At 35.4% G+C, this 26,576-nt stretch overlaps 1 protein-coding gene across 1 annotated transcript in view; it reads right to left on the bottom strand.

Annotated features, from left to right (window-relative positions):
* Positions 1-4,209: 4,209 nt before the first annotated feature.
* The window catches only part of LOC306862277 (potassium/sodium hyperpolarization-activated cyclic nucleotide-gated channel 1-like), a gene marked incomplete at its 3' end in the record, with an annotated part of 93,860 nt that continues 71,493 nt past the window's right edge, over positions 4,210-26,576 (bottom strand). The window contains exons 5-8 of the mRNA XM_079405023.1: positions 20,310-20,456; positions 18,237-18,477; positions 14,137-14,301; positions 4,210-5,225 (exon numbers count right to left, since the gene is read on the bottom strand). Of these exons, the coding sequence (XP_079261149.1) occupies positions 4,210-5,225; positions 14,137-14,301; positions 18,237-18,477; positions 20,310-20,456 (1,569 nt within the window). The remainder of the gene's footprint in view (positions 5,226-14,136; positions 14,302-18,236; positions 18,478-20,309; positions 20,457-26,576) is intronic.

Here is a 26,576-nt window from a genome sequence, read left to right as displayed (position 1 = left end):
CACATGAAGTGGATGGATTTCTGCTGTGTTGTTAGTTGTTTGTGTAAAGCAGCAAAAATATGATTGATTCAGTGATAACTTCAAATAACAATGTCTGAATTTAATGTCTTTATATGTGTTATAGGAAGTGTTTCTAAAGCGCTGCAATGTGTTTTGAGTGACTTTGTATGTTGCCAGGGGGTTGTTTGTAAGACTGTTGAAGATCCCACTCTTGAAGTGGACTGTTACTTTCTCAAGCACACAGTTAAAAATAAGTTTTGTTGTTATTGGCATTGATGGTTCCATGAAGAACCTTTCCCATTTAAGCAACCTTTCCATTATACAAAAGGTTCTTAAGATTATAAAAATGTTCTTCACGCTAAGAAAAAACTGTTCTTTTAAAGGTTTTTTGGGGAACCAAAAATGGTTCTTATATGATGTACTGTAGCTGGGAATATTCCTTATTTTTAGGAGTGCATTTCCATATTGGTGTCATAATATTTGCCATTGATATATTTATTTACTCCCATGAGGGCAATATTAAAATCAGAACTAATTCATAACTGAGTGCCTCTACTCACCTCTACAAGTCACGCAACTTGAGTTATCATTCATGTCTGTAGATGGTGAAATTAATAATAAATAAAACAAGCAAAAGTCGAAGATTAACAAATGGCAACTCGCTACAAAAAAAAAAAAAAAACACACTGAAGCCTGGTGGTAAATGGCAATAGTTCTTTTATTTTTTTTTCTCTATATTTTAAAGATTTATTATTTACAAAGAAACAAAATAAAACAAAAAATAATGAAAATCAAAATAATTTTTTGACAAACACCGTTTGTCTGCATATAGGTGTAAGAAAGTATACATTTACCTTTCTTTATTCAGGATCAAGTAACTAATTGTTCATGTATATTCATTGAATGATTTGTTCCCCCATTTTTTTCATCTTTTTATTAAACCAAGCATTGGTGTACATGAACAAGCATAATGGAAAAAAATAGCTGAGATTAAGAAGAGCTTGAGGACTGTTCTAGAATCTTCCATCATTTGCATCATGTCATTGAACATATCAAACAGAATGATTTCACCTGAATCGTGGAGGCTGCAAACCAACCGTTTTGGTTTTTCCCTTTATTTAAACATCACTCCTCCTTTTTCTTTTGCATTGTTCATTTCCCATCACATAAACACATATATGATCAAATCAAATAAAAAACAAACATATGAAAATATGTGCTGGTTTTCTTTAACGCCTCCTCAGAAAGTGACAGCATTCTCTTTTTTAGTGTTTTGTTGTATGAACGCCTCTCCTTCCCAATCCGGAATTCTAACAGTGTTTAAAGCTGAGAGGAAAAAGCACATTAACACGGGAAGCGTTCCCTTCCGAAGGCAAGTACAGTATCAAAAAAAAGCAGATACCCAGACTACCGCTGACCATCCTATCTGTACACTAGTTTCTATACACTATGGCATAGCAGGAGTTAAGCGCTTTTTGTTGTATGTGAACACACAGGTCCTCCTGTTGGCCCAGAGGCCAGAGGATGTGATTCTGGATGAAGTAGCAACCCCTTTAGTTAACCAACTAATGTATGTGTTTCTGCTTCTAGGTTTCTCTCTCTCTTTAAACAGAAAGTGCAATTCATAATGAAAGTTTGTTTGAAATGTTTCACTTTGGCCAGTTTCTTTCCACACAACATCAAACCGAACATCAGTGGCTATAAAGTTAAGTTCCACAATGATCTATCGTGATTCCAGCCGATACTGATTTGTTTTTTTGCGAATAGATATACTTTCACTAGTATTTTAAATCGCACACGCCGCGCAAAATCTCGTCCTTTTGCTCCGATACATTTGGCCATTCCCATTGCTTTTTGTTCTCGTCAGAAAACATTGAACATACATGTATACACTTGTTTACATACACGTGTGAGCGAACGTGCGCGCACACACGAGTCACACTCATAAAATGAACAGGATGAAACATGGCTATAGTTTAGGCACAAATACTTAAGAATGTCCTTTTCGTGAAAATTTCTGATACGCACAGAGAACGTCTAGGCAGACAATAAACAAAAAAACATAATCTCACAATACATTTAAACGTCAACGTTTTTTTAAATACTTCCTCTTTTTAAGTATTCATGACAATGCATGCGTTTATGGTCGCTGTATGGGATTTGCACTGGTACAGTACTGACACAAGTATTTTTTTTGTCTTTTTTTTTGGAGTATTGTCATCTTTTAAACATTGTGCAAGGGGGCTTGGAGACTTTGCACAGGTCAGATGAGTTTTAAAAGAAAGAATAAATTAAAAATAGATGGGGGTCACTGCTGCTAGTTACCCCTAGTAAAATCTGCTTTACCACCGATATGGATGACTGACATGCTATTTCAAAGTCTTAAGCCCCAAACTGGATGAATCGATGTACGGGAGAGATAAAAACCTTAATGCAAAGCAGTTTCTGTTTATCTTTCTTTGAACGTCTATATTTGTTCCATCCTTTGTTGGATTCACATAGCTGCTCTTGAAAACATACAGAATAGTTCTGCTGGCCGTTTTCATAATTGCGTTGTGTCTGCTGTGCCATCGGTTCACGGATTTTTATGTTTCACATCTTGGACTAAAAGGTTGAGTTGTGTTTTTGTAAATCTAGCAGAGCGTTAATAATAAATACATAAATAAATGTTAAGTTAGAATGTTTTTCACAGTCTTTAAATGCAAAAATAATGGAAAATGCATAACCAGGACATCTACATCTATGTAATATTATGAAGTTATAGAGTAGTGTGTACATCCATTAATACTGATCCATGCGGAAAAAAAAACAAAAAAACACTGTTAATATGAAACTATTATAAAACAAAGCAATGTATGCAGGCAGCCTATGGCTTCCTTGTTACATCAGCCCAGGAAATGATCAAATAAATATTCTAAAATGATGATGTAACATAGGCAAACTGCATTAAGCTTTGCTGCTGATGATGACGATGAAGATTCATAACCCCCCCCCCCACCCCCCCACCACCACCACTGTAATCCCTCATATGCCTTTGTCTTTAATGATGATGATATGATATTTTTGAATACAGATATTGTCTTCACTACTACCTACAGTGTAATGCTACTATTTGCATTAAGGTTTTCTTATCTCTAATGTATGTTTCTGATGCTTGTTGTCACATATTACCATTTGAATATATATATTTATATATATATGCATATATAGGCATTACCCAGGCGGCTGACAGAGATAAGACATTGCCATGTTTGAGAAATGCACCACACATTACTTTTGTAAATACTAGTTCTACAAAACTATGTACAACACACATATAGGTAATCTTTATATCACAGTCTATTGCATAATGGTGATAATCTTTAGTTTTATAAATATTGTAAATGTACAGTCTTTAGGTGACATTTCATAATGTCCATCTCCTTCTGAAATCAGATATAGAAAATAAAACCATCTGATTTGACCACATCCTTTGTAAAAATAAACTAAATTAAAATAAAAAAAAATAAAAAATACATTGATTCCCTTTAATGCACAAATGCTGTCTTGAAACGGAACGCAATTACTGCACAACACAAAGTATTGCAGAGATCGAAACTGCACCTTGATTTGATGCTCAGAGCATTTTCTGATATTATTTTTTTTTCTCCAGCCACTAAAAGTTTTAGATGTGCTTTTTAAACATTTCAGTATTTCCCAGGTTTGATTTGCGCAAATATTTTCCACAGTGATGCCAAAAGCTGCTGAATGCTGGACTTGTTTTGTCATCTTCTCATCGAGAACAAAAACGGTAAAGAAAAGACATTCAAAAGCATTCCAGTACCAAAAACCATAACGAAAATCCGAACCGTAAGGAAAACATCAACAGAAAAGAACATCTTCAGACACGTTATAGTCACATATGTTAGAGAGGAAGACTTGCGTTTATACTAGAGTTTTTTTTCTTTCCCATATGGTCAATGCCAAATATTCTAGTTGGATTTGCACATATATATTTGTATAATATACATTCTTAAGTTGAAGGGGAAGTGTGTCTAAAATATAGTACAAGGAAATTCTGTACAGGATAGCTATGAGGTTATTATTTTTTTCTCAGAGGAAGTTGGAGAAAAAAAAAATATGAGTCTTTTCCCCATTTTTTAGTCTCTCCGTAAAAATCAATCACAACATCTTTTAAAAAAATGAACATGGAAAAAAAGTAAAACGGGATCATAAATTCGATGCGAACCGCATCTTGTCTTGTTCCGTCTCTGTACTACTTAAGACCGACTCTCTCCTGGAGCCCGTGGAATCCCTGTGCTGGGCACTAGAGGGCATCGTGCGCACCGGTGGTAATGCACCCGATGACATCTGCCGGAAAAGGGCAACCCTCTGTGGAACGTTGGTGCGGATGCCGCTTTGCAGAACGGAGCCCGGGGCCTGGATGCCTGCCGCGGATCCCATGGGTGGCTGAATAGAAGCGAGCGATTCGCCCGATGTGGGATGTGCCCGGGCAGCCAATGAGGTCTCGTGGGGCAGTGACGGCTGCGAGGCAGAGAGGTGGCGTATGTCCTTGCTCAGGCTGCCTGACTGGAGTGCCTGCGTGCTCTTGTGGACATCGCTTCTCTGAGGGGACGCCCCTTGTGATTGCTGCGGCTGTTGTTGGGGTGGTTGTTGCGGTATGGAGGCAGGCGAGGGCTGCTGGGGTAAGGGTTGCTGTACAAGGGACAGTTGGGAGGCCGTCGGCGATCCGTATTGGAATGTTCGGCTGGCTAAAGGGGTTTGCACCGGGGGACTGCAAATGGATGTGGTGAACGAACAAGGGGACATGATGGCCCCCACTGCCTGCTGCAAGGGAGTAGGGGGATTCGGGGAAGAGGTGCTCAAGTTACCGTGAGAAACGCTCGCCGCCGAAAACGTGACGCCCTGTGAGGGCGGCACGCGGCCTGATGGGGTTATAGTGGCAGAGGTGCTGTAGCTTAGAGGGGCGGCCTGCTGCTGTAATTGGTTGTTCCCAAGAATAGCAGTTGCTGTAGTGAACGGTGGCTGGGCGGGAGAGTTAATGATGGAGTTTCCAGACATCGGCGTGGAGTTCATCCCTGTGACCGATTGCTTCCGATCCACCATCATCACCATCTCTCGGTCCTGTCGGATGATCTGCTTCAGCAGCTCGTTCTCCTGAGTGTTGAAGACGCCAGCGTTCAGATCCTTCTGGAATTTCTGGAGCAGGAGTGAGTTCTTCTTCCCTGTTTGGGGGGTGAAACCGGAAGATAGTCAGTTTTTAGTCGGGGCTGAGCGGGTAACATCTAGCCCAAATGGGGCAACAAAGGGTGTTGAACAGTGAGAGGAGAAGCACAAAGGTTTCACAAATGTAGAAAAGGGAGGCTAGTCACTCCTAAATAGAGGTTTTGAACTAGGACTGATGTTGGATTCAACATTTGGAGGTGCTTACCTCGTATGTTTATGCACTCAATCTCAATGCACATTTGTTTTCACTATCGCTAGAGTAAATACACACATTTAGATCCTAAAAAAATCACAGATATAGTACAAGTTTCATTACCCTGCTGAAGAACAAGCTTCAAGCTTTTTTTCTAATCTGGTTTGCTTGTCTTCACTGGTCTTCTAGTCTGGTCAGGTTGGTCTGTTTGCTGGTTTTAGAGGGGCTTTGAGACCACAACCAGCTAAGCTGTGGACAAGCTTGGCCAGGCTAGGAAATGAGATATATCAGGTATGTCTAAGCTGTTTGTTTTCCAGCAGGGTATCTAGTACTACTTTAAAAGGACAAACACACAGTTTTATTGCACTACACTGAGTAATAGTAGGCCTTTACTCTGAAAAAAATATTTTCGTCAGCAGCTAATGATCCTATAAGCCTCTTCCAGGATATTTTCGTGTATAAGCTTAGTTGTTGTTGTTGTATTCACAACTGTTATTGTCTCCTCTCTTAAAAAGTAGCTTTTTTCAATGGTCCATCTACTCTGATAGCTAGGCTAAGCTAAGTTTTTGTGTTAGTGTTTTACAATGGAGGACTAGGAGTGTCACTTTAAAAATAATTTTTAAAAAGGCAAATAAACTCAAAAAAGTAAAAAAAAAATGTAAGAGTTAAAACATTTAAAAGTGAAATTTAACAGCGAAAATACATTTAGCAGAAGGATAAAGGCAATTGGAAAATAAATAAAGCAAAGCAGTTTGCAAAAGTTGTTTTAGTCTATTTAAAAATATAAATATGAATTATAATTTAAAGTTTGTTATATTTTGACACATTTTAAACATAAAAAAAACACATTTTAAATACCTATGTATTTGCCAATTTGAAAAGTTATTTATATTTTTATTTATACTGATTATGACTTTTTAAATTTTTATTTTATTTTATTTATTTTATTCTAGTCCTCCATAGTCTACATATAGGTAGAATCTTTAATCAGTGCAGTTAACAGTTATTTATTTGTGGGTTACTGTGAAATAAATGCCAAAGTTTGAAAATAATAAAGAAAATTTATTGCTGTGAGATTATCATCAAATATGAATTTAACTTCACTCCAGTGTGCCAAATGGACTTAAATCTGCTTCTTTTACTCAAGTCACAGTTTTGCTTCTATTATAAATGAGGGATGTATCGATTTTTCCATGAACCTCTACTATTACTGCCCTTTTGTATACAATAGCTGAGCATAGCTCTATTGTTACATAAGATGACTGAGTAAGGCTCTTATGAGCTAAAGGCATAAAGCAATAGGCTATCAATCTCTCAGCCGTAGCTGTAAGAGCGAATCAAGCGGGAGGCACAGTTTCACAATCCAGCTACTGTGGCACATATAAACTTTTCAACTTTTGCAGTGTTAAGTGCACAATTATTACATATTTAATAATTAAAACTATTACACGATTTTGTGATTAGAGAAAGAATGTAATTTTATTAAGATTTTTAGATGTTTGTGGGGGCAAATAATTTTTCAGTGCATCATGTCAGGTGATCATTGTTTCACCATAAATAATATTATCATACTTTGCAAAAGTTTAATGTACAATGCAATGGAGTTAATGCTACTAGGATTTATTTATTTATTTTTGAAAACCATGCTTAAATTGTCACAATTACCTGTCAGGCATCACTGAAATAGTGGTTAATTTCAGAAATCATTTGTCTTTGCGACTGCACTGGCATTTTATACAGTTTTCAATACAGACCTACTGAATTTGAATATTTTGGGAAGAAAAAAAGCAAAAAAAAAAAACATGGCCTCTGGAATAAAAACACAAGTTACTGATTATAAGTGTGTATATATAATGTTGAATTATTATTTTTGCAACAGCACTGGTATTTTACAAAGTTTTCAGTAGAGACCTACTTAATTTGCATATTTTGGATAAAAAAACATGACCTTAGGAATGGGATTGTCATGGGATTGTGTTTATTCACTTATTAAATATGTTAATATGTTGTCTTTTTCAAATGCTGTTATTCTGTTTAATAAATAGAAGAATACATAGAAGAATGTTTTATAATATCAAATATAAATAGGAGAAATTCTTAAGCCTTTATTGATTTTTTTTTTTTTAATTCCTTTATAAAAATAAATGGGAAAACGCTTTACAAACCAAGACGGCTTAAAAGTGGACAGGCACAGAAGATTTAATGTGATATGAAAATAATGCTTTTCTTGTCAAAACATACACTATAACCAAAAGTATGTGGACATAAGCCATCAGCACCAGATGGATGATGGTTTAAATTAAAATAAGAATAATATGATCTGCTATTAAGAGCATAATATGTTTGTCAGGATGAAGGAATTTAAACACTGTCTCCTAACAACTGACTGTAATATGTATATTTTATTTAAGACTGTTCCCATGGGGGGGAAGCGATCAATAATCAATAACGCAGAGTTTCAGCACTATGTCATTTGTTATTAGGCAGAAAATTAGAGATATCATATGTCACTGAAGAAAGAAAAGGGCTCTTGAGGATGAACAAGTCTGGTCTCGACAGGAACGGTTATTCAGTGGGACAGGAATAACGTGTACATAATCGCAGTAAGGACAAAGATCTCCCTGGGGACGTCTCTGAGGTTTTACAGGCCTGTCGTGTCCTTGCATATCCAAATATACACAATTTCCTTGTTCGCGGTGCGTATCGACTAGTCTGGTAGCAGTAAACATAGCTAGGTGAGTTTTGTAGAGAGGCAGTCAGACCTGAGATGCATTTTGACTGATTGCCCCTGATGTTTGCAACCCACCCTGAGAGAAATGGCCTTTGCGTATTCATTCTCAGAAGGCAAAGGCCACGCTGTGTAATCTACTGGCAGCCACAGTGAAAGAGACTACGATCTAATTCTAAATGAACACGGATTGCATGTCTATAGACTTACGTGATGTCTGAAAAGAGGTTTGGAGGTATCGTGAAGTCTGTGAATGAGGAGTTGATCAAAAACATGTTATTCACAGGACTCTAAAGGGCCAGTGGAGGAAGGGATCTAGACAAGCTCCTTCCAGATCAGGACCTCTAAGAGCTTTAATGTTCTGCTGGATATGTTTAAAGTGTAGACGTTCTCTGACACCCTTACAGGAACTTTGAGTTGATACTGTATGTCATGTTTTATTGCAAGTCTTGCCATCAACCAAATCTACAGCGATTTCTGCAGGAAATTACATAATCATGGGTTGTACTAAACTAAGAATTTGGCTCGCAGTAACCCAAAAATATTTAGACACTTCAGTCACATTTAAAAATGCATGAATGTCATTGCGTTACATAACAAGATATGAAAACCAAGTAGCATTAAATGGAAAGAGTGCCATCTCAAACCAAAGTGATCTAATTAGTAATCTAATCAGCTTCTAAAACATAAACATTTGTAGGTCTCTGAAGATGTTTATACAATTAGGACCTAACACAAGTGTTAGTTGAAAACAACCCAGCATGTGTTCTGTCCAATATTTACCCAGCACTGGGTTTTATTTAACCCAGCATTTTTAGAGTGCATATAAAACATGACATAGAAAACAATTCATTTAAATTCTAATTTAATAAAAAATGTCAAATTAGGTGAACGCATTTTGATATAATAATAACATTTCTATAATGATGTTTTATATTCAGATGTTTCTCTTAAAATTCCTTAGAAGTAAGAAAGACAATAGCTAGGAGTACTAATCAAAATTCTTGGAAGAATTTAATGAGATTTCTTTTTTCATATTATAACAACTTAATGGCAGACTTGGGTATTTTGGCTAATCTAACCAAAGTTTGAGACACCCTTGGGACCAGTGCTCAAAACTCTCAATTTTCTCTCAGTTTCATTATTTTCGAAGAAATAATTGAGTAGCTTTTCTTTCCTGTGGGGAGTTTTGGCAAAAATATAATTTGAGACTGCCACAACATTTGATTGTGAGCCAGAAGACCTATAAAAAGACATTCTGAACATTGCTTTAGCATTGATTTCACAGTAACCCACAGTCTCTTTTAGAACAAAACCTATTAGGCTACATGGGGCTTGTACGGAGAAACACACATCTCCACATGTTCTTAGACATTCAGCAGAACGGAACATTCTATTTCACCTCTAAGCTTGACAGCCTCCACTGAGACACATTAGCCCTCTGCCGCATTCTTCTGGGGCTGAATGGGGATAATGGGCTTCATTTCTTTGTATCTGTGTCACTAAAGATGCATAATAACCCGGAGTCTGCCTGCCATTCTCTAATTAATGAGTGGAACACAGTGAGCCGTGAATGCGACACACCATTGAGCTCAAACACCTTGCCAGGTGGCTGCCATGACATTTGGACCACGGCTATAAATAGGCAGAGAGAAAGCTGCCTACTGTATATTTTAGCTTCTGTTGCTAACATGTAAAACTGTGTAAACTTTGAGTTTAGTTTGAGAATCTGGGTAAACTAGTTTGAGTTTAGATTGAGAGATAGGGATGTGAAGTGTAAATACAGTCAACCTGGAAATATTTGAGAATTTAAAAATTGTAATTTCCAGGCCAGCGTTAAAATGTTTAACTGGCTCTTCGTGAGTGCAAAAGAGTAATATAAATACCGTATATTTATTGCAAATGACAAAGTCGTGGAAATTCATTGTCTAAAGGTGTGGAAAACCTGTGTTTGAAAGCTAGGTAGGTAAACTCACCGGCAACGTTACTAATTGTATTACATTTATCAGTAGTGTAACACTAGTTTATCGTTTTTTTATGAGTTTAAAAGTCACTTTTTTTGTGGGCTGCTCCTCTATTTTTCTTTTCTTTTTTTTCATATAATAAGCATTTTAGGTTACCTTAGTATAAAGAAAAGTTTGTTTAAATTATTTTTTTCTGTCTTTTTTAAATGAACTGTCTTATTTTTTCTATGATTATAGAGTCTCTGAAACTGCTAATAAAATCTTATATATTTAATACTGTATTCATATATTTCCCCTCTATGTATCTTATCTTTATGTATAGCTAAACATTTAAAGTAACTACAGTAGTCAACATTTGAAGTGGATCAAAAAAGTTAATCAAAGTTGTCCTAAGACAAGAACGCATTTTGGTTTTATGTTTTAGGACCACTTTGATGAAAGGTTTTGATCCACTTCAAATGTTGACTACTGTACTATAAATAGGCTTACCAAACTCATTTTAAAGTATCTTTCCCACCAGATTCATACAAATAAGAATTAAAACAGAATGAAGCATTTTGTGCGTGTTTAGCAACATCATCACAACAAGCAGCAGCGTTGTTATCATTATGATTATTTTCTTGCATTAAAAACCTTAAGTGAAGCACATCTTTTGGAATTTCTAGAACCGATCAAATAGTGTGCATGCATTGATTATTAAAAAGACAGTTACATAGTGGCCAAACATGACATAAAAATTACTTGCCTTGAGTTTAACAATAGCATGCAACCTTGTTTTTACTTACAATGGCGTTTTATTAGTTTGATTTAACCTTCGTTTTGAGGTCCACTGGGTGCACTGAATGCATGCTGGCTGCCTTAAGCCTGTGGATCGTTTCAGATGTGAGGGGGGGAAAATCTGGATCGTCATGAGGAATTTACCTGCTGCCTACTGGTCGGCCAGGACACTCTTGAAAACGAGATGAGCTCATCTCAAGAGGGGCTCCTGGTCAAATAATTTTTTAAATAAAGATAGATACATCAATTGTACAACATGTCATTCTGGTTAATGCATGGTAACTTAGTTTGCTTTTTTTGTCAAATTCTTTTGCTTAGGACGAGACAAGCATTTGCAGTCCAAAAAACAGTACATGGAGCACCAATCATGTCACGGTCCGTATTTTTCCCTTGTATGAGACAAGACCCCTTGTTTTAGTTGGACTAATGTCAAATCAAAAGTGTTTGGCAAATTGCAGTGGCAATCTAGTACAAGCCCGTTCTCCACATGAAAGGACAAATGCACGTCTTGGCTTTGTTTACACCGGTCGTCTCGCATTGTGACTGACGTTTAAAGGATGAAAACGTCAATGCCACAAACAGAGATGGGTGTAGATCTAATCCTAGTTTTTAATTCGGACAGCGTAATGCATACTGTCGTCTTAGGGTTCCATTTAATCAAATTGAATTTGATATGATTGGCCTGATCACATCAATTCTTATCTGTTATTGATTAGTTGTGATGTGCATGTCACAATAGTGTGGGCATATTGATCCATACCAATCCAATCCAACTTTTAGTGCAAGGCAAGTCAATAGCAACATGCCAGAATTTAGCAAATAAACACAAAAATAAAAAGAACCAAGGAAAAAGGTTACAAAATAACATTAGAACCTATATCTAACTTTGTTTTTTCTTTGGATGCAGGCAAGCAGGTGCTAATTTTTTATTATTATTATTATTTTTATCCCAATGACTGTATAGTGGAACTTAAAAAGGGATATTGTTTTATATCTCTAGCATGTTTCATGCACTCAAGTTGTGAAATTATGCAGGGCTTCATGCTATATTAGTATACGTCATAACCGATTCATATGCTTAAAGGAGAAACATTTACTTTGCGTTTTCAGGTCAAATCTTAAATTATCTTCTGGTTTTATCTTATGAACTGTGAAATCAAAAGGTGCACAAAGAAACAAGACACAGTTTATACTTTGTATCATATAATCATATCAACCCCTTTTTAAAAGAAATACATATTTTAAAGCTATTCTTGGATGTGACCACTGAATTTAAGATGCATTTGTGCTTCACTTCAAATCTGGTCTGTCACAAACTAGTTATAAATATTCCTATTGAATAAAAGATTCATGGAAATGTTGGGTGAAGGGTAACAAGGCTCATGCTCTAGACCCTACTGTAAACCGTAGTGACAGAGAATTCAGTTGAATAGCACAAAAAAGTAGTGACAAGGTCATAGACCGAACCCATTAAATGGTGCAGAACATCAAACTGATGTTCTACGAATGTTCAGAATGCATTAGCTCACATTTGAATTCCACACAATTCAAATTCATGATGGACGGTGGCCTGTATCTCAACAAGGAGACAAAGACTAAAATATGCAGCATTACAGAACCTGATGTGTCTTAAGACAGCTCGAATAAAATCCCTTTTTTATTTTCCATTGTTCCTTTGAACCAGGTTGAAAGAGAAATCTTTCTTTTCAGCATTTCTATGAAGAGTGGTGTGAGTGATAATGGATTTGTGTTTAGTGGGGAAATGTTAAAAAGTACATCAAGCTGACTGGTTTTAAATGTAATAAGAATTTTTTTAAGCATTGTACATAAATAAGGCAAATTTTAGGACTTGTTTTTATGGAAAAGATCATCCAGTAAATGTGTTGTAGTGAGAAATGAGGTGAATGTATAAGGTGTTACTGATTTTCTTCAATTTAAATGTGATATTTCAGATGTTAATGCTGTCATTTTATGAATGTTGTGGCGATTCATGCAAATTTTGCACAAATAAACTACAAAAAAATAACACATTTGGAAAATAAACATTAAATGTTGCTTTGGAACAGGATGTTTGGTGAACAGAATTGTTAAAATAATGTAAATACTGTATATTATGGTTAACACTTTACAATAAGGCTCAATTCATTAACATTAGTTAATACATTGGGTATCATGAACTTTTCTTTTCAAACATTTATCAATTAATTTTATGATCATTTATAAACAAGCCATTTCCAACATGTTGGGATCAAATTTCATTTATATAAATTCATGCACTCAAATTTTTTTTTTTTTTTTTTTTGAAGTAAAATAAATTAATTATTGGTTATTGGAGTATGTTTTAAAATACATTTTCAGTCTTTCTACTTCAAAATGCCATGTTTAATTCAGTGTGTTTCTTTGTAAATTAATTGTGAAATTTACAAAGGGGTTGTGTCTGAGTGCAAATTGTTTCTAAATGTTAAAAATTTAGAAATTAACCTTAACAAAGATGAATAAATGATGTACTGTTCAATGTTAGATCATGGCTCCCAATCTATTAACTAATGTTAAAAATTTATCCTTATTATAAAATTATACACAAGTGTTAGGATTGAATTAAACTGAATTGAAAAGCCTGTTATGTTTAAAAATCATATTTTTTTGGTTTTAAGAAAAAATAAGTAAATAAATATAATAAATTAAGCACTTTAAACGAGCAGGGACTATACTAACATGTGAAGAACTGGTTCTAATTGATAAGTAATTATTTCAGCCCTTGCCCTTTAGTGCACCAGCTCAAACCCCCTCTTGGGGGCGCACTGCTGCGGCTAGGGGTCAAGGGAGGACGGGGTGGTGCTCATACCCAGGTGTGCGAGGTGGGGGAGTGGAACGGAGGCTCATGCTGGTGAGGGTTTGCCTCTGTCCACCCTCCATGCGTCCATTTGGGGATGACATTGAACCAAAACCAGCAGGGCGACCAGCCCCCGGCAGAACAGCTACATGCACTGTCGCTTACCGACAGACCAATTACTTAACGCTAGCATTTACAGTTAGTTCTAACGATTTATAATAGCTATAATCCATACGAAACATTTGGAGAAAGAATAACAAGAGAGAAAATAAGGTAGCATATATAGACACGTCATGCAACACAATGGTAGCTGACTGAGGTGCGATGAAGGACAGGAAAAACGCGCAACAGACACACACACAAGGTTCAGGCATTAGACTAGAAGAGAAGACGAGGGTTGGGTTACTGGTCTTACCGATGCGGTCCAAGCGGTCGATAGCCACGGTTTCGAAAGCGCGACGCATCATGGGATATTCCTCCAAGACTTCATTGAAATGGTCGACAGACAGTGAGAAAAGTCGGCAGTAGGTGTCAGCGCGGACACTAGCTGTACGACGACCTTTCGTCAACAGGCAGATCTCTGTGGAAAACAGATGAATTGAAGATATTACATGTTTTATATAATGGAGGTCACTCGTTGGAGATGGAGGCCGGTTGAGCATCTTCAAGGCTAGCTGGAAATGATTAGCATATAAACATAGCATGAGGGTATGAATTCACGTGATGTATCTGGCTTAATATGTGGCAGGTGGTGCTTTTTTATACACATTTTATAAAAGTTATTTTGTGAATATCAGAAATTAATAAGATCAGTCTTACTGGTTGGTTTTGGAACATTATCAATTGCAGGTCATGTGGCAAAAGCTCTGTTGTGAGGTTATTGTTTACAATTTAATACAATTTTTATCATGGCTTTCCAAATTTATTTTCTATCATCTTCTTATTATAGGAATTAGCCGAATGTCACTCATCTATTGAGCTTTATAGGGCGCTGCTTTGTGTAACTTGGTTGGTGAGCTTTCCAAGAACATGTGTTTTTATAATTAAGAAAAAGTTTGGACTGACTATGCATACCTCAGTACTAAATAGTGGATTATGAAGGATTGTTTGTATCACCTATTTGAATAGTAGTAGTAGTTGTAGTAGTAGTAATAATAATAATAAATTATTATTATCATTATTATATAAAGTATTTTTATTAATTTATAAAACAAACAAATCACATTATTATTATTATTAACAACAATAACAACAACAATAATTTTATTTATAGTTGTTCTTAAAAACAAAAATATTTATATTATTATAAAAAGAACAATAATCAATACTATTTAAACTAAACTGAGCTAGACAATGACGTCACTGAATTCAATAATGAAATACCTTTAACTGAAAATTGAGTGTTTAATCTTATTATTATACATTACTGACACTCTGTCCTCCAGTTTGATACTGTTAAGTGCTTTGACACAATCTGTATTGTTAAAAGCGCTGTATAAATAAAGGTGACTTGACTTACTTGACAATAATAATAATAATAATAATAATAATAAATTATTATTATTATTATCATTATTATTATTATGATTAACAACAACAATAATAATAATAATAATAATAATAAAATTTATAGTTGTTCTTATAAAACAAATAAAAATTATATTATACAAAGAACAACAATCAATAATAATAATAAAAATGATTATTATTATTATAATTTTGTTTATTTGTTCAATTGATTTTTCTTTTTGTTTGTATTTTACAGATACAAATGTAATTATTTGTATAATAACAATAACAATAACATTTATATCTAATTATATGTATTATATAATAATAATAATAATTATTGTTGTTGTTGTTGTATTATTATAAGAAGACAATAGCATTTAAATTATTAAACAAACTTATTATTATTATTATTATTATTATTATTATTATTGAGCTTTCCTATAGCTCAAATAGTAGAGCATGGCGCTAGAAACGCCAAGACCATGGGTTCGATTCCCAGGGAGAGCAAGAGCTGCTCAAATGTGAAAACTGTAACTTCAATGCAAAGTAAGTTGCTGTGGATAAAAGCGTCTGCTAAATGTAAATCATTATTATTAATTTAAGTATTTACATGATAATTATAGAAATTTGGATTTTATTTTACCCAAATACCTAAAATTGCACCCCATCAACGGTTGAGGAATAAGTGTTTCATTGAACACAGTACATACTCAAAGTGTCTCACAGAGAGATTTGTAATGAACCTTGTTGTCAATGAACCTGAGTCACCAGTGACAGTTTAATCTTGTCCACAATTTGGTTTAATCTGTTTTCGGGAAGGAAAAGCCCTTAGTGCTTAGAGAAGATCTTGTGCAAATGGTCCTGGCTTTCACCTTGAGATGTGCATGGGTGCATGCTCTTATATGTAATGTCTGTAAGCTGGAGTAAATAACATATGACTACTGATTTTGTGAATATATTTGCTGTACATCCTGTGCTTCAAAATGACAGATTTGTAGCATTATTTACAGAGTCAAGAGATGATACCCTTGACATTTTGTCCTGGACAGGAAAAATGCTGTGTAAAAAGTCTCTGTGTAGCCCGCGGGACATGCTAACAACACTCTCCAGCTGGGAGTGGGAACAAGGTGTTGGAGTTTTTTCATGGAAAAGTGCCATCTCTCTTGCGTCATGCGGTGCAGTATAAAGGTGAGGATGGCAAAAGTACTTTGAACTTGCCGTTCTATTTCTAATTGGTGCATTAGGCTCAAATGTCACCGTAATGTACATTTTCACAGCCCAATATCAGTGACAGAAAAGTCAAGAGAGATGGAGAGAGTCTGAAAGCAACAACATGATGAAACGTCATGAAATTTCAGATTCCGGTAGTAATTGTCTTACTTTGCATGTCTGTGGCCGGCTGCCAGAGGTGGATGAGTGCCTGAACGAGTTAGCGCCTAAGCTAGCAAATGTGTGAAGGTGTCTCTCTCACCCTGACAAAAGGGCGTCCAATCAACCAGCCCTTCTCTTGGGCCTCTGCAAATGGAAATGACACTTGACCTCATAGCCTTGGAGGTCCGTTGGTTTGGCACGTATCCCAGCTGTGAGCTAACGGACAGGGTTTGCCTTATTTATCGTGATCAACGCTTCACCTTAACTGGCCCTCACCTCACGACACACTGCCAGAACTTTAGTTTACTTACATGGATGCATGAATCACTGCATGTTTTTTTTTTTAAATAATAGTAGTAATAATAATAATAATAACTATTATTATTATTAAAATTAAATCACGGCATGTGTTTTAAGATGCAAGAATCAGTGCAAAGATTTCAGATCATTCCAAAAGTCATCATTATCATCATTATAATAATGTTTTTTGTCTGTATTTATTAGTATTAAACTATAACAACAACAACAATAAATGCATTAATTGTATTAAAAATAATGATATTAATTTTAATAATAATAATGATGATGATAATAATCATAACAACAACTACATTATAATAGTCACCATTATCATAATTTACTTACTTTACAATAGTCATATTTTTCTTAATTTTTTATTCATTATTATTAAAATGAATATTAATTATTTTTATTTATTATATATTTGCCTTTTTTTATTATTATTAAATAATAATCAAATAAAATTAAATAAAATTTAATTATTAAAATTGAACCGCTCATGGTAGTAAAGTTAAAGAATCAGTACAAAAGTTTTGGATTTATAGACCCAATTGCTTGCTTTTCTTTTTAATTTAATAATAATAACAATCATCATCATCATCATAGTAATACATATATTTGTTTATAATTATTAAAATTATTATTAATAATGAATTGTTTTATTATAAATATTATAACTAATTAAAATAAATAGTATTTAGCATTTAGCTAGAATTTGAATTGATTTTTTATTAATTAATTGCTGATAGCTATATATTGCTATTCAGCTATTTGTAATCAGTCAATAAACAAATACTAGCCACTTTTTTCGGAGGAAGAGATTTCCTGACACTGCCAGCAGCTTCGACACACGTTCACCCCCATGTACAAACGCACACATGCCGGCAGCATTCCCGCTACGGGCCAAAATACCAGTAGCAGATGGTTTTCCACTGGAGCAGGTGGCTGGCATCACAGTGCACCCATGCTAGAGCAGGCACAACCTTCATGAATCGTGAGAAAAAATGATTTAATTTAAATTTTTGCTCCCACACTCGTGCAGCTTAGGTAACACTGAAGAACATGTGACATCAAGGTCATTCGGGACATAATCTCTGAATTATAAAACACTGTGTGGCTGTTCTCAGAGTTAAAAGCTCGTGGTTTGTACTGTACATGTCAGTTTGATTTTGGTCCATCTGTACGAAATGATTTACTTGCAGAAATTGCATTGCATTGGCTAGGGTTAATGTTAGTATTTTTTATTTCATTTTGTGCTGTAATTGTGCTTTAAACCATGAATGAATCTGACAAAAACAGAGGAAACAATCTGTTTGTAAGTTTTGAGCTGACCTCCAAAGTAGGATCCGTCAGTGAGTTTCAGCTCTTTGCTGAATTTGGTGATGACGCCGGCCACTCCGTGCTGAATGAAGTACATCTTTTTACCCACGGTCCCCTCGCGAATGATGTAATCATTAGGCTGGAAGACCTCAAACTTTAGCTTACTCAGCATTCCCGTCACAAAGTTAGGGTCTGCATTTGCAAACAGCGGCATGGTGGCCACCAGCTTACGACAGTTAAAGTTCACAATTTCCTGTGGGACAAAACAAGGAAAACACAATCAACAGACATCAAACAGTAAAGGACAAAAATTTAAGTGTAAAAAATGCATTTTTTTACTTATTATTTATTTATTTATTTATTTATCAATCAATATTGATTAATTTTGCATTCACACTCGTCTCAAGACTATCTGTGTACACAAGAAACCACGAAACCGACTCAAAACGATGTAATATACATGCAGAAATACACTAAAAACGGAGAAGAGGATTTGGAGCATGCGCATAAACATTGTGCGCTGTATACTAGCTCATCACAACAACAAGAAAACAAACATGGAACAATACATTTATTAATCTGTGTTAATGTTAGTTAATAAAAAGGGGCCTAATATAGCATTTTTGATGCTTTATGTAATATAAAGATGCAATATTAACAAAAAACAAAACATTTATTTATTTAGGTTGGTTGGTTATTTATTTATTTATTTATCTGAGTTTTTCAATATTCAATCAATAGATGAATAATAAAGCAAAAAAGACATTTAATATTTTTGATATTTTGTGTTTTTTAGTAAAACAACCTAAAAGGTATCAAAAAGTCTTTCTAAACTACAGATTTCAAAGCTTTTTTTCACTTTTTGCTAAGCACTCCTCTGCGACAATCACCAGCCTCTATAGACTGTCTTCCCACTGCATTGCAGTGAGCTTATTTCATGGTCCTCGTGCCCATACAGTCAGTGTCAAGCTCACTTCAGCCATTAGCTGAAAGCCTGATGCATATAATCGTCAGTCTTTCTTGTCTCCATGCTTCTGGGTGAAGTATGTGTTTGTTTGGTGTGGCTTGGGTGTGAAGAATAAATTTGCACTGAGCTTTAAACCGTGGCATAGTCAGAAAAGCGTCAGGAAGGTTCTGACCGCAATCACACAGGAGGAATAATGAGTTTGATAGCCACGTCCAACCCTTTACCTCCACTAGGGAGACAAGCTGGAGACTTTATCTATTTAAAGCTGGTTTGTCACAAGGCGGTGCATGTAAAAATAGCAGCCCTGACCAACTGAGGGAAAGAGAGAGATGGAGGAGCGAGAGAGGGAGGGAGGGAGGTGCTGCAGGGAGTTAAAGGTGTTGTGGGCATGAAGCTGTCAGTGTTATCTCTCATTTTGCTGTATCATAATAGATACTCACTCTGTCTGCTTGATGATCATGATGATATGAGTACTGCATTCTAGGTCATTTTGATACATTGCCAATGCATATATACTGTCTACTGTATGCTAATTTTCTGTATGTACAGAATACCTGGATGACCTTTAATATTTACCAAAATGTGCATAGACCACATTGTGTTGGGTACTGTATCCCACAATGCAATGTGCTTGACCTTTCCATTTTTGTTGTAATATTATAGCAGATTTCAACTATGCAGTATATTTTTCAGATAAACAGTAGATGTTCATCTTCCTTATGACATCTATAAACCTTGAAAGTCTTAATTTTTCTATAAGAACATCTGTGTGTTTTGATGGCTATCAGCTGTGGCTGTTTGGGGGCTGATGTCAGATTTTTATAAGTCAGTCTAATATAAACTACCAATAACCCGACACAGCGTTACTGATACAGATGAGTAAATCTGCCATAGGGCTTAAAGAACTGTACTGTACATGGCATTGAAATAATAACAAAGCAGTGAAGATCTAAGATAAAATGTTTCCTTTCATATCCAAATGAAAGCGATTATGCGTCCAGACAGGGAGATTATCCAAGATCAGCACTTATTTTCTGAGATGCTTAGGTTGAAATGTACCCATGGCCGTATAAGCTCTGACCCTGGGTCAGCACTACTATGAGGTATTTGTGTCTCACCTCTTTGAGCGGGTCGTTGAGCTCGTTAAGGATGCTGTCCTCGTCGAATATCTTTCCCTGGTAGCGATGTTCATAGTAATCGTGGATTTTCTGCCGCATGTCAGCCGGCAGCTTGTGGAAGGACATGTACTGCTCCACTTGCTTGTACTGTAAGAGAAAAAGAGTTTTGGAGTAAAACAAATATATAAACAAATGCTGTAACTGATGCAAGTAAGCAAGGCTTGTAGGAAATAACAGGCTTGTTTCTCCTAGCTGTATTTAATTGACCTCACTGACACACAACATTGCACACCACAGGAGTTAGTCTCCTGCTTCTTAAAAAACAAAACAAAAAACACAATTATTTATTTCCTCAGTTTTACTAATGAATGCAAAAATACATAATTTCTTTACAAATTATTTACTTAAAGTTTTGAAAATATTATTGTTTATTAATTGTTTATGATTCTAATAATACTACAATAATGTAAAATAATAACAATAATCATCGTAATCATCATCATCATCATCATTTTTTAATTATACAGCAAAGACATTAAAATGATCAAAAATGATTATAATATAATAATAAAATATATGAATATATCAAAATATTTATATTTTAAATAAATGCTGCTCTTTTAAATAAAATAAATAATTTATTTTTATTTTATTTTATTTTATGTTTCTATTCATCAAATAATCCGAATAAAATATGTATTCAATTTTCCACAATTACATAAGTAAGCAGCACAAATATTTTCAACACTGATATAATAATAATAATAATAATAATAAATGTTTCTTGAACTGCAACATTAAAATAAATGAATATCAACATAATTAGAATGATTTCTGAAGGACACATGTGACACTGAAGACTAGGGTATTGATGCTGAAAAAAATCTGCTTTGCATCACATAAATAAATAGCATTTTACAGGTATTTTAATTAGTAATAATATTTACTGTTTAATATTAGTATTTTCCTGCATTTTTGATCAAATAAATGCAGCCTTTCCGAGCAAAAGAGACTTTTTAAAAACTTTTGAAGGGTAGCGCAAGTGTGTCTAATGACTAAATGCAATTTAGAGTAGTTTGTAAATTGTATTTCGTTGTTTTCTTCAATTTCGCAATCAAAGTCTGCTATCAAAGTCTGAGATTTTGATACTTACATTTCACCAAATTCATCCAAGACAGAATTATTTTTGCTATTATTGTCTCAGCTGTTTCTATTTTTACGTTCCCCAAGGAATTGCTCCTTAAATGAAACAAAACTCAAAACATTTACCTGAGCTATGAAAGAGCAACCTTGAGCAATGAAATGCCCCTCTGTGCAGGCGTTTGGTGAAATGGTCGTTTTAATTCATGCATGATTTAGTGATGAGCCTTTCAGATGAATCCTGTGTAAACACATCCACACGCACACAGGGAAATGTGCTGGGTCATTGTCTGTGGGCAGGTGGTGCGTGCGGATGAACACTTCCTGTCTGCCAACTCAGCTGATGACATCAGAGCAGGAATGCCTAATCCAGCACCCGCTCCCTGTTGCCTATCTCTGGTTACACATAAATTCAATTACGTATGCTTTCTGTAGCTACGCAGGCTGCCCACTCCATACCGTCACAGGAAATGATACCAAGACTGCCTATATCTGTCCCAGCGCAATCTATTTTAAACTTTTACATTGATTGACTTACATATCTATATCAGCTCTTCTGTTCATGATTAATCAATAAATGCTGTTAGATATATGAACTCTATTTCTGTACGAGCTGTTTTATCTATTCGCTATCAGTGTACCACAAATTCAAACTGGCTGTATTATGATTTTCCTTGCTTTTTGACATACTATGCATTACAGCACATGTCATACTCTCTATTTGTAAAAAGAAGCATGTTGAGGTTTTATGAAATGATAGTAAAACAAATTTTTTTAAATATAACAATTTAATACAACTGTTTACTATTTTTATATATTATAAAATGTTTTTTTTCCTGTGATGCAGAGTGAATTGTCAGTATCCTTACTCCAGTCTTCAGTCACATGACCCTTCAGAAATCATTCTAATCTGATCATTTACTGCTCAAGAAGCATTTTCTATTAATGCTGAAAACAGTTGTGCTGCTTAATATTTTGTGAAATGTAATAAATTGCAATATTAATTAGAATATTACTTATAAGAAAATATGAAATTTTAATTAATATTAATAGAATTAAAATTGTATTATTATTATTATTATTACTTGATGACTAGAAAGTTTAAAAGAACAGCATTTGCAATAGAATTATTCTGTAACATTTTAAAGGTCTTTACTGTTAATTCGTACTGTTAATTATTTTTTACACTTACATTTACTGTTAATTTTTTACCATTTTTACCATTTTAACAATGTCTTTGTTTCAAAGTGTTAAAAAATTTAAAAAAATAAAATAAAATCTTTTGATAAATAAATCAAAATAAATCTTTTGATATTGGTAGTATATTTTCTCAACAACAACATAAAAAAATAAAAAAATAAAATGTAATCTCAATTTGGGTAAAAATGTCTCCATGATCAAACTGCCAGAAGTTGATGTTAAAAATCATTGATTTCAGTTCATTTATCACATTTGATATGGAAGGTTAGATTGAATGCATTGCAGGACAAATTAACAGTACATGATCTGGCACATGTAGTACTCCTTTCACAAATGGAAAATGTAAGTAAAGCAGTGTTTTTCATTTTAGCCAATCATAACAATGCATTTTCTTAGAAATCTGAAAAGCACAGTTGCAAAAACAACCGAGTTAGAGACCGTAAGTAAACATGTTGGATGCAGAACTTTTAATGTTTATTTCCAAAATCAGATTGTTTTACATGGACAGCAATATATGTTTTATGTGATGGCAGTGAGAGGGAAATGCAGCAGCACAGAAACGGGACAGAACAGAAGACCCCGTGATCCTTTATCAGTGCGAGTGAAATGGTTTTAAATAACAATTCTAGCACCAAGCAATTAGACTAATGTTCCAAAACCTCCCCGTCTCTCTCTGCTGAATCAGTGGCGGGGTGATGGCTAGACCCACGGCTACTTACAGTCCCGACAGGAAGTCTTTATCCTTGTCTCTTAGACAGAGGCCTTGAGAATTTAAGAGCTGATGTCTTCAGGCTGTGGGACACTAAGATGGTACAGCCTGCTTTAGCTTGACCATGCTGATTTTAGAATATGTCTCTGAGGAGACTTTGTGTCTTATATATGAAGACTGGAATTCTAATGCACACAAAGGGGTGAAATCACTAACAGTGGTATTTTCAGTGCCAAAACATGAATTTATATATATGTGCAGATTAATATAGAATGTTAATATTTGCCATTTATTTGTTATTGTCCATAATTTGAGAAATAATTCTTAGTTTATTGGTATTTGCCAGAATTTTAATACCTGTGCACCCCTAGCCGTTTTCCCGTTTTCCCATAATTTTTTTTTTCAAGACAAACATGGCTCTTTTCTCTGTAAATTATGCCTACCAGATTATGCTTTATTCACTACACCTCCAGGATATTTGGCTGGACTAGTTAACACTGTGCCGTAATTTCCATAATTCAGGCAATGGAATTGAATGCTAAAACAATGCAAATAAATGCTGCGGGCACAATTCATTCCTAGTGAATTCCCCACATTATGTTTCTAATCTGGACGAGTCAGAGTCAGTGCTGAATATTCATAATATGAGTAAGAGTGACCCGTGGTCAGTCAGTTGGTGGTGGTGCGTGTGCCATCAGCTTCTTGTAGAGATACGGTGAGTCATTGGGCATCAGGGCAAAAGCAAAGCACTGATATGGGCTTCCTTTCTGAGACACTGTCACTGTGTTTATTCTCACACATATACTGAAGACTATGCATGAGAAATCCTCTGTAGTGTACTTTTTTTAAAGCTAGTTGAGAAGCTTGGACAGCAGCTTACCGGCAGGAAGACTATTACATAGGGTGGCCATTTTTATAACAACAAAAATTAGGATGCAGTGAAGATGCAATAAAAACTTAAATAATCCCAAATCTGTATAAGCAGTGGCAAACTTGTCCTGAACTTTTCCATTATGTGCTGATATTTAAATCAATTTCCGCTTACATTTTACTACTTCTACTAACCCTTTTAAATGTATATGTCCCCTTACATTTATTTATTTATTTAAAAATCATTCAATAAATGCAATTACAGTAGAAATATAGGACTATTACAAAGCTTTTACCAATCAAATGAAATCAGGCAAAATTTAGATGTATTTACACAGACTGTTTACACCTGGATAAATAATGTTATAATATTAATGTTATATGTTATAAAATCCAAAATATTTTGAATATAAAAATATGAAATGTTGGAAAAATTATCCTTTAAATATAACACCAAAACTGCCAGTAGGTGGCAACAAGTCACTAGCTGGATTTCTATTGTTTTATAAACTTATTGTGAATTGATGGTGTTTGGTGTAACCAATGTTATGTGACTAAAATATAATTTCTTCCTTTCGCAAGTCATGACATTGGATGTTGGTAGGGTTACGTATGTTGCAGCCATAGCACTAGTCATATTTTTTTTAATCAAAGGAGATGTATGCATGTGTTTTTAGTGAAGGAGCACAGAGAGTTGCTTCTGGGATGCTTCTGAAATGTGCCGCGACGTGATTGGTATATATACAAGCAGTGGCTAGAGTTACCGCAATTGGCTGTGTGGCCACGATCGATATGTCGTGTAAATAAGGGGTTATCCAATCATTAATGGAAAGGAATGCATCTTTTACTTGAGAGCGGCCAAGTATGAAGCAGTTTTTCGAGGTTTTAGTACATTAAATGTATCATGTTTTATGTACGCCAGGTGACCTGTAATTGCAAAAAACTTTTTCCATTGCAGCTTTGCGAAATATTCCTTTTTCGAATTGCCTGAAAAACCACCTCATGCGAGCATAAATATATTTTTTACAATATATGGGAGTTTTTGCGAAATATATACGTAAACCTACCAACATTGGTTGTCATGACTTGTCGCGAAAGGAAAAAATTATGTTTTAGTTGCATAACATGGGTTAATGGAAATATTTTTTTTATCAATAGTTATAAAATATTGCAAAAGTTTAACACATATGTACACTCTAAAAAAATGGTGCTATATAGCACTAAAAGTGGTTCTTTGTCTCATAGTCATAGGGGAACCACTTTTGGTGCTGTATAGCACCAAACTTTGGTGCTTCAGTGGTTCTTCAGCAGTTCTTTGGCATGACTGAGGGGCTATATAGCACCACTACCATATACAGAAACTGTTAAGCTTCTGTATGGTTCTTCAGCAGTTCTTCAGTGGTTCTTTGGCATAACTGAGGGGTTATATAGCACCGCTACCATATACAGAAACTGTTAAGCTTCTGTATGGTTCTTCAGCAGTTCTTCAATGGTTCTTTGGCATGATTGAGGGGCTATATAGCACCGCTACCATACATACCCCTTTTCCACCAAAGCAGTTCCAGTGCTGGTTCGGAGCCAGAGCCTAGTTTCAAACCGGTTCTTTGTTTTTCGACATCCAAAGCACCAGCTCCGAACCAGTAAAAGTGGTTCGTAAGTAGCACCACAACATTGCTGGGCTAGAAGGAAGAACCGCTTGCGTCAGGGGCTGGGGGCGGGGTTACCGTGACCAACAAGACGAACAGAAACTTGGACCGCCATATTTGAAATAGCAGCTAAACGCTAACACGTTTGATTCGCTGTGTTTGGATGCCGATGTAGGTTCGCAAAGCCATGAACATCAATAGCAACGCAACGTTCCCCATTGCTGATAGTTTGTTTAGGCTTGTTCGGGATAGATCGGCGCTGCGCGGACCGGTCGGTGCAGGCCCATCGGGGTGCTGCGGAAGCGACTGGAAAGCAGATGGCTCTTAATGCTTTTGGATCGCTCTCGCGGTGCTTTAGTGTGTTGTGTGCCGATCGATCGATCTGCGTGGCGCTGATGCTTTGTACAGATGCCTGTTGTGCCGCGCTAGTGATCCGAAACACGAAACGTATTCAGTGACGTCAGACCTGGCTCTGTATTGGCTCTTTAGCTTGTGGAAAAGCAACCGGTTCTTAAAGGGTTCGCCAGTCGAACCAACTAAGAACCGGCTATAGCACTGGCTCTGAACTAGCACCTGGTACTGCTTTGGTGGAAAAGGGGTAATATAGAACCTGTTAAGTTCCTGTATGGTTCTTCACCGGATCTTTGGCATGACTGAGGAGCTATATAGCATCGCTACCATATACAGAACCTGTTAAGCTGT

The sequence above is a fragment of the Barbus barbus genome (genome assembly GCF_936440315.1).
Source record: "Barbus barbus genome assembly, chromosome: 43".
In the NCBI taxonomy this organism is placed as follows: domain Eukaryota; kingdom Metazoa; phylum Chordata; class Actinopteri; order Cypriniformes; family Cyprinidae; genus Barbus; species Barbus barbus.
Note: the sequence above shows the minus strand (reverse complement) of the source record. Positions and strands in the feature narration are given on the sequence as shown.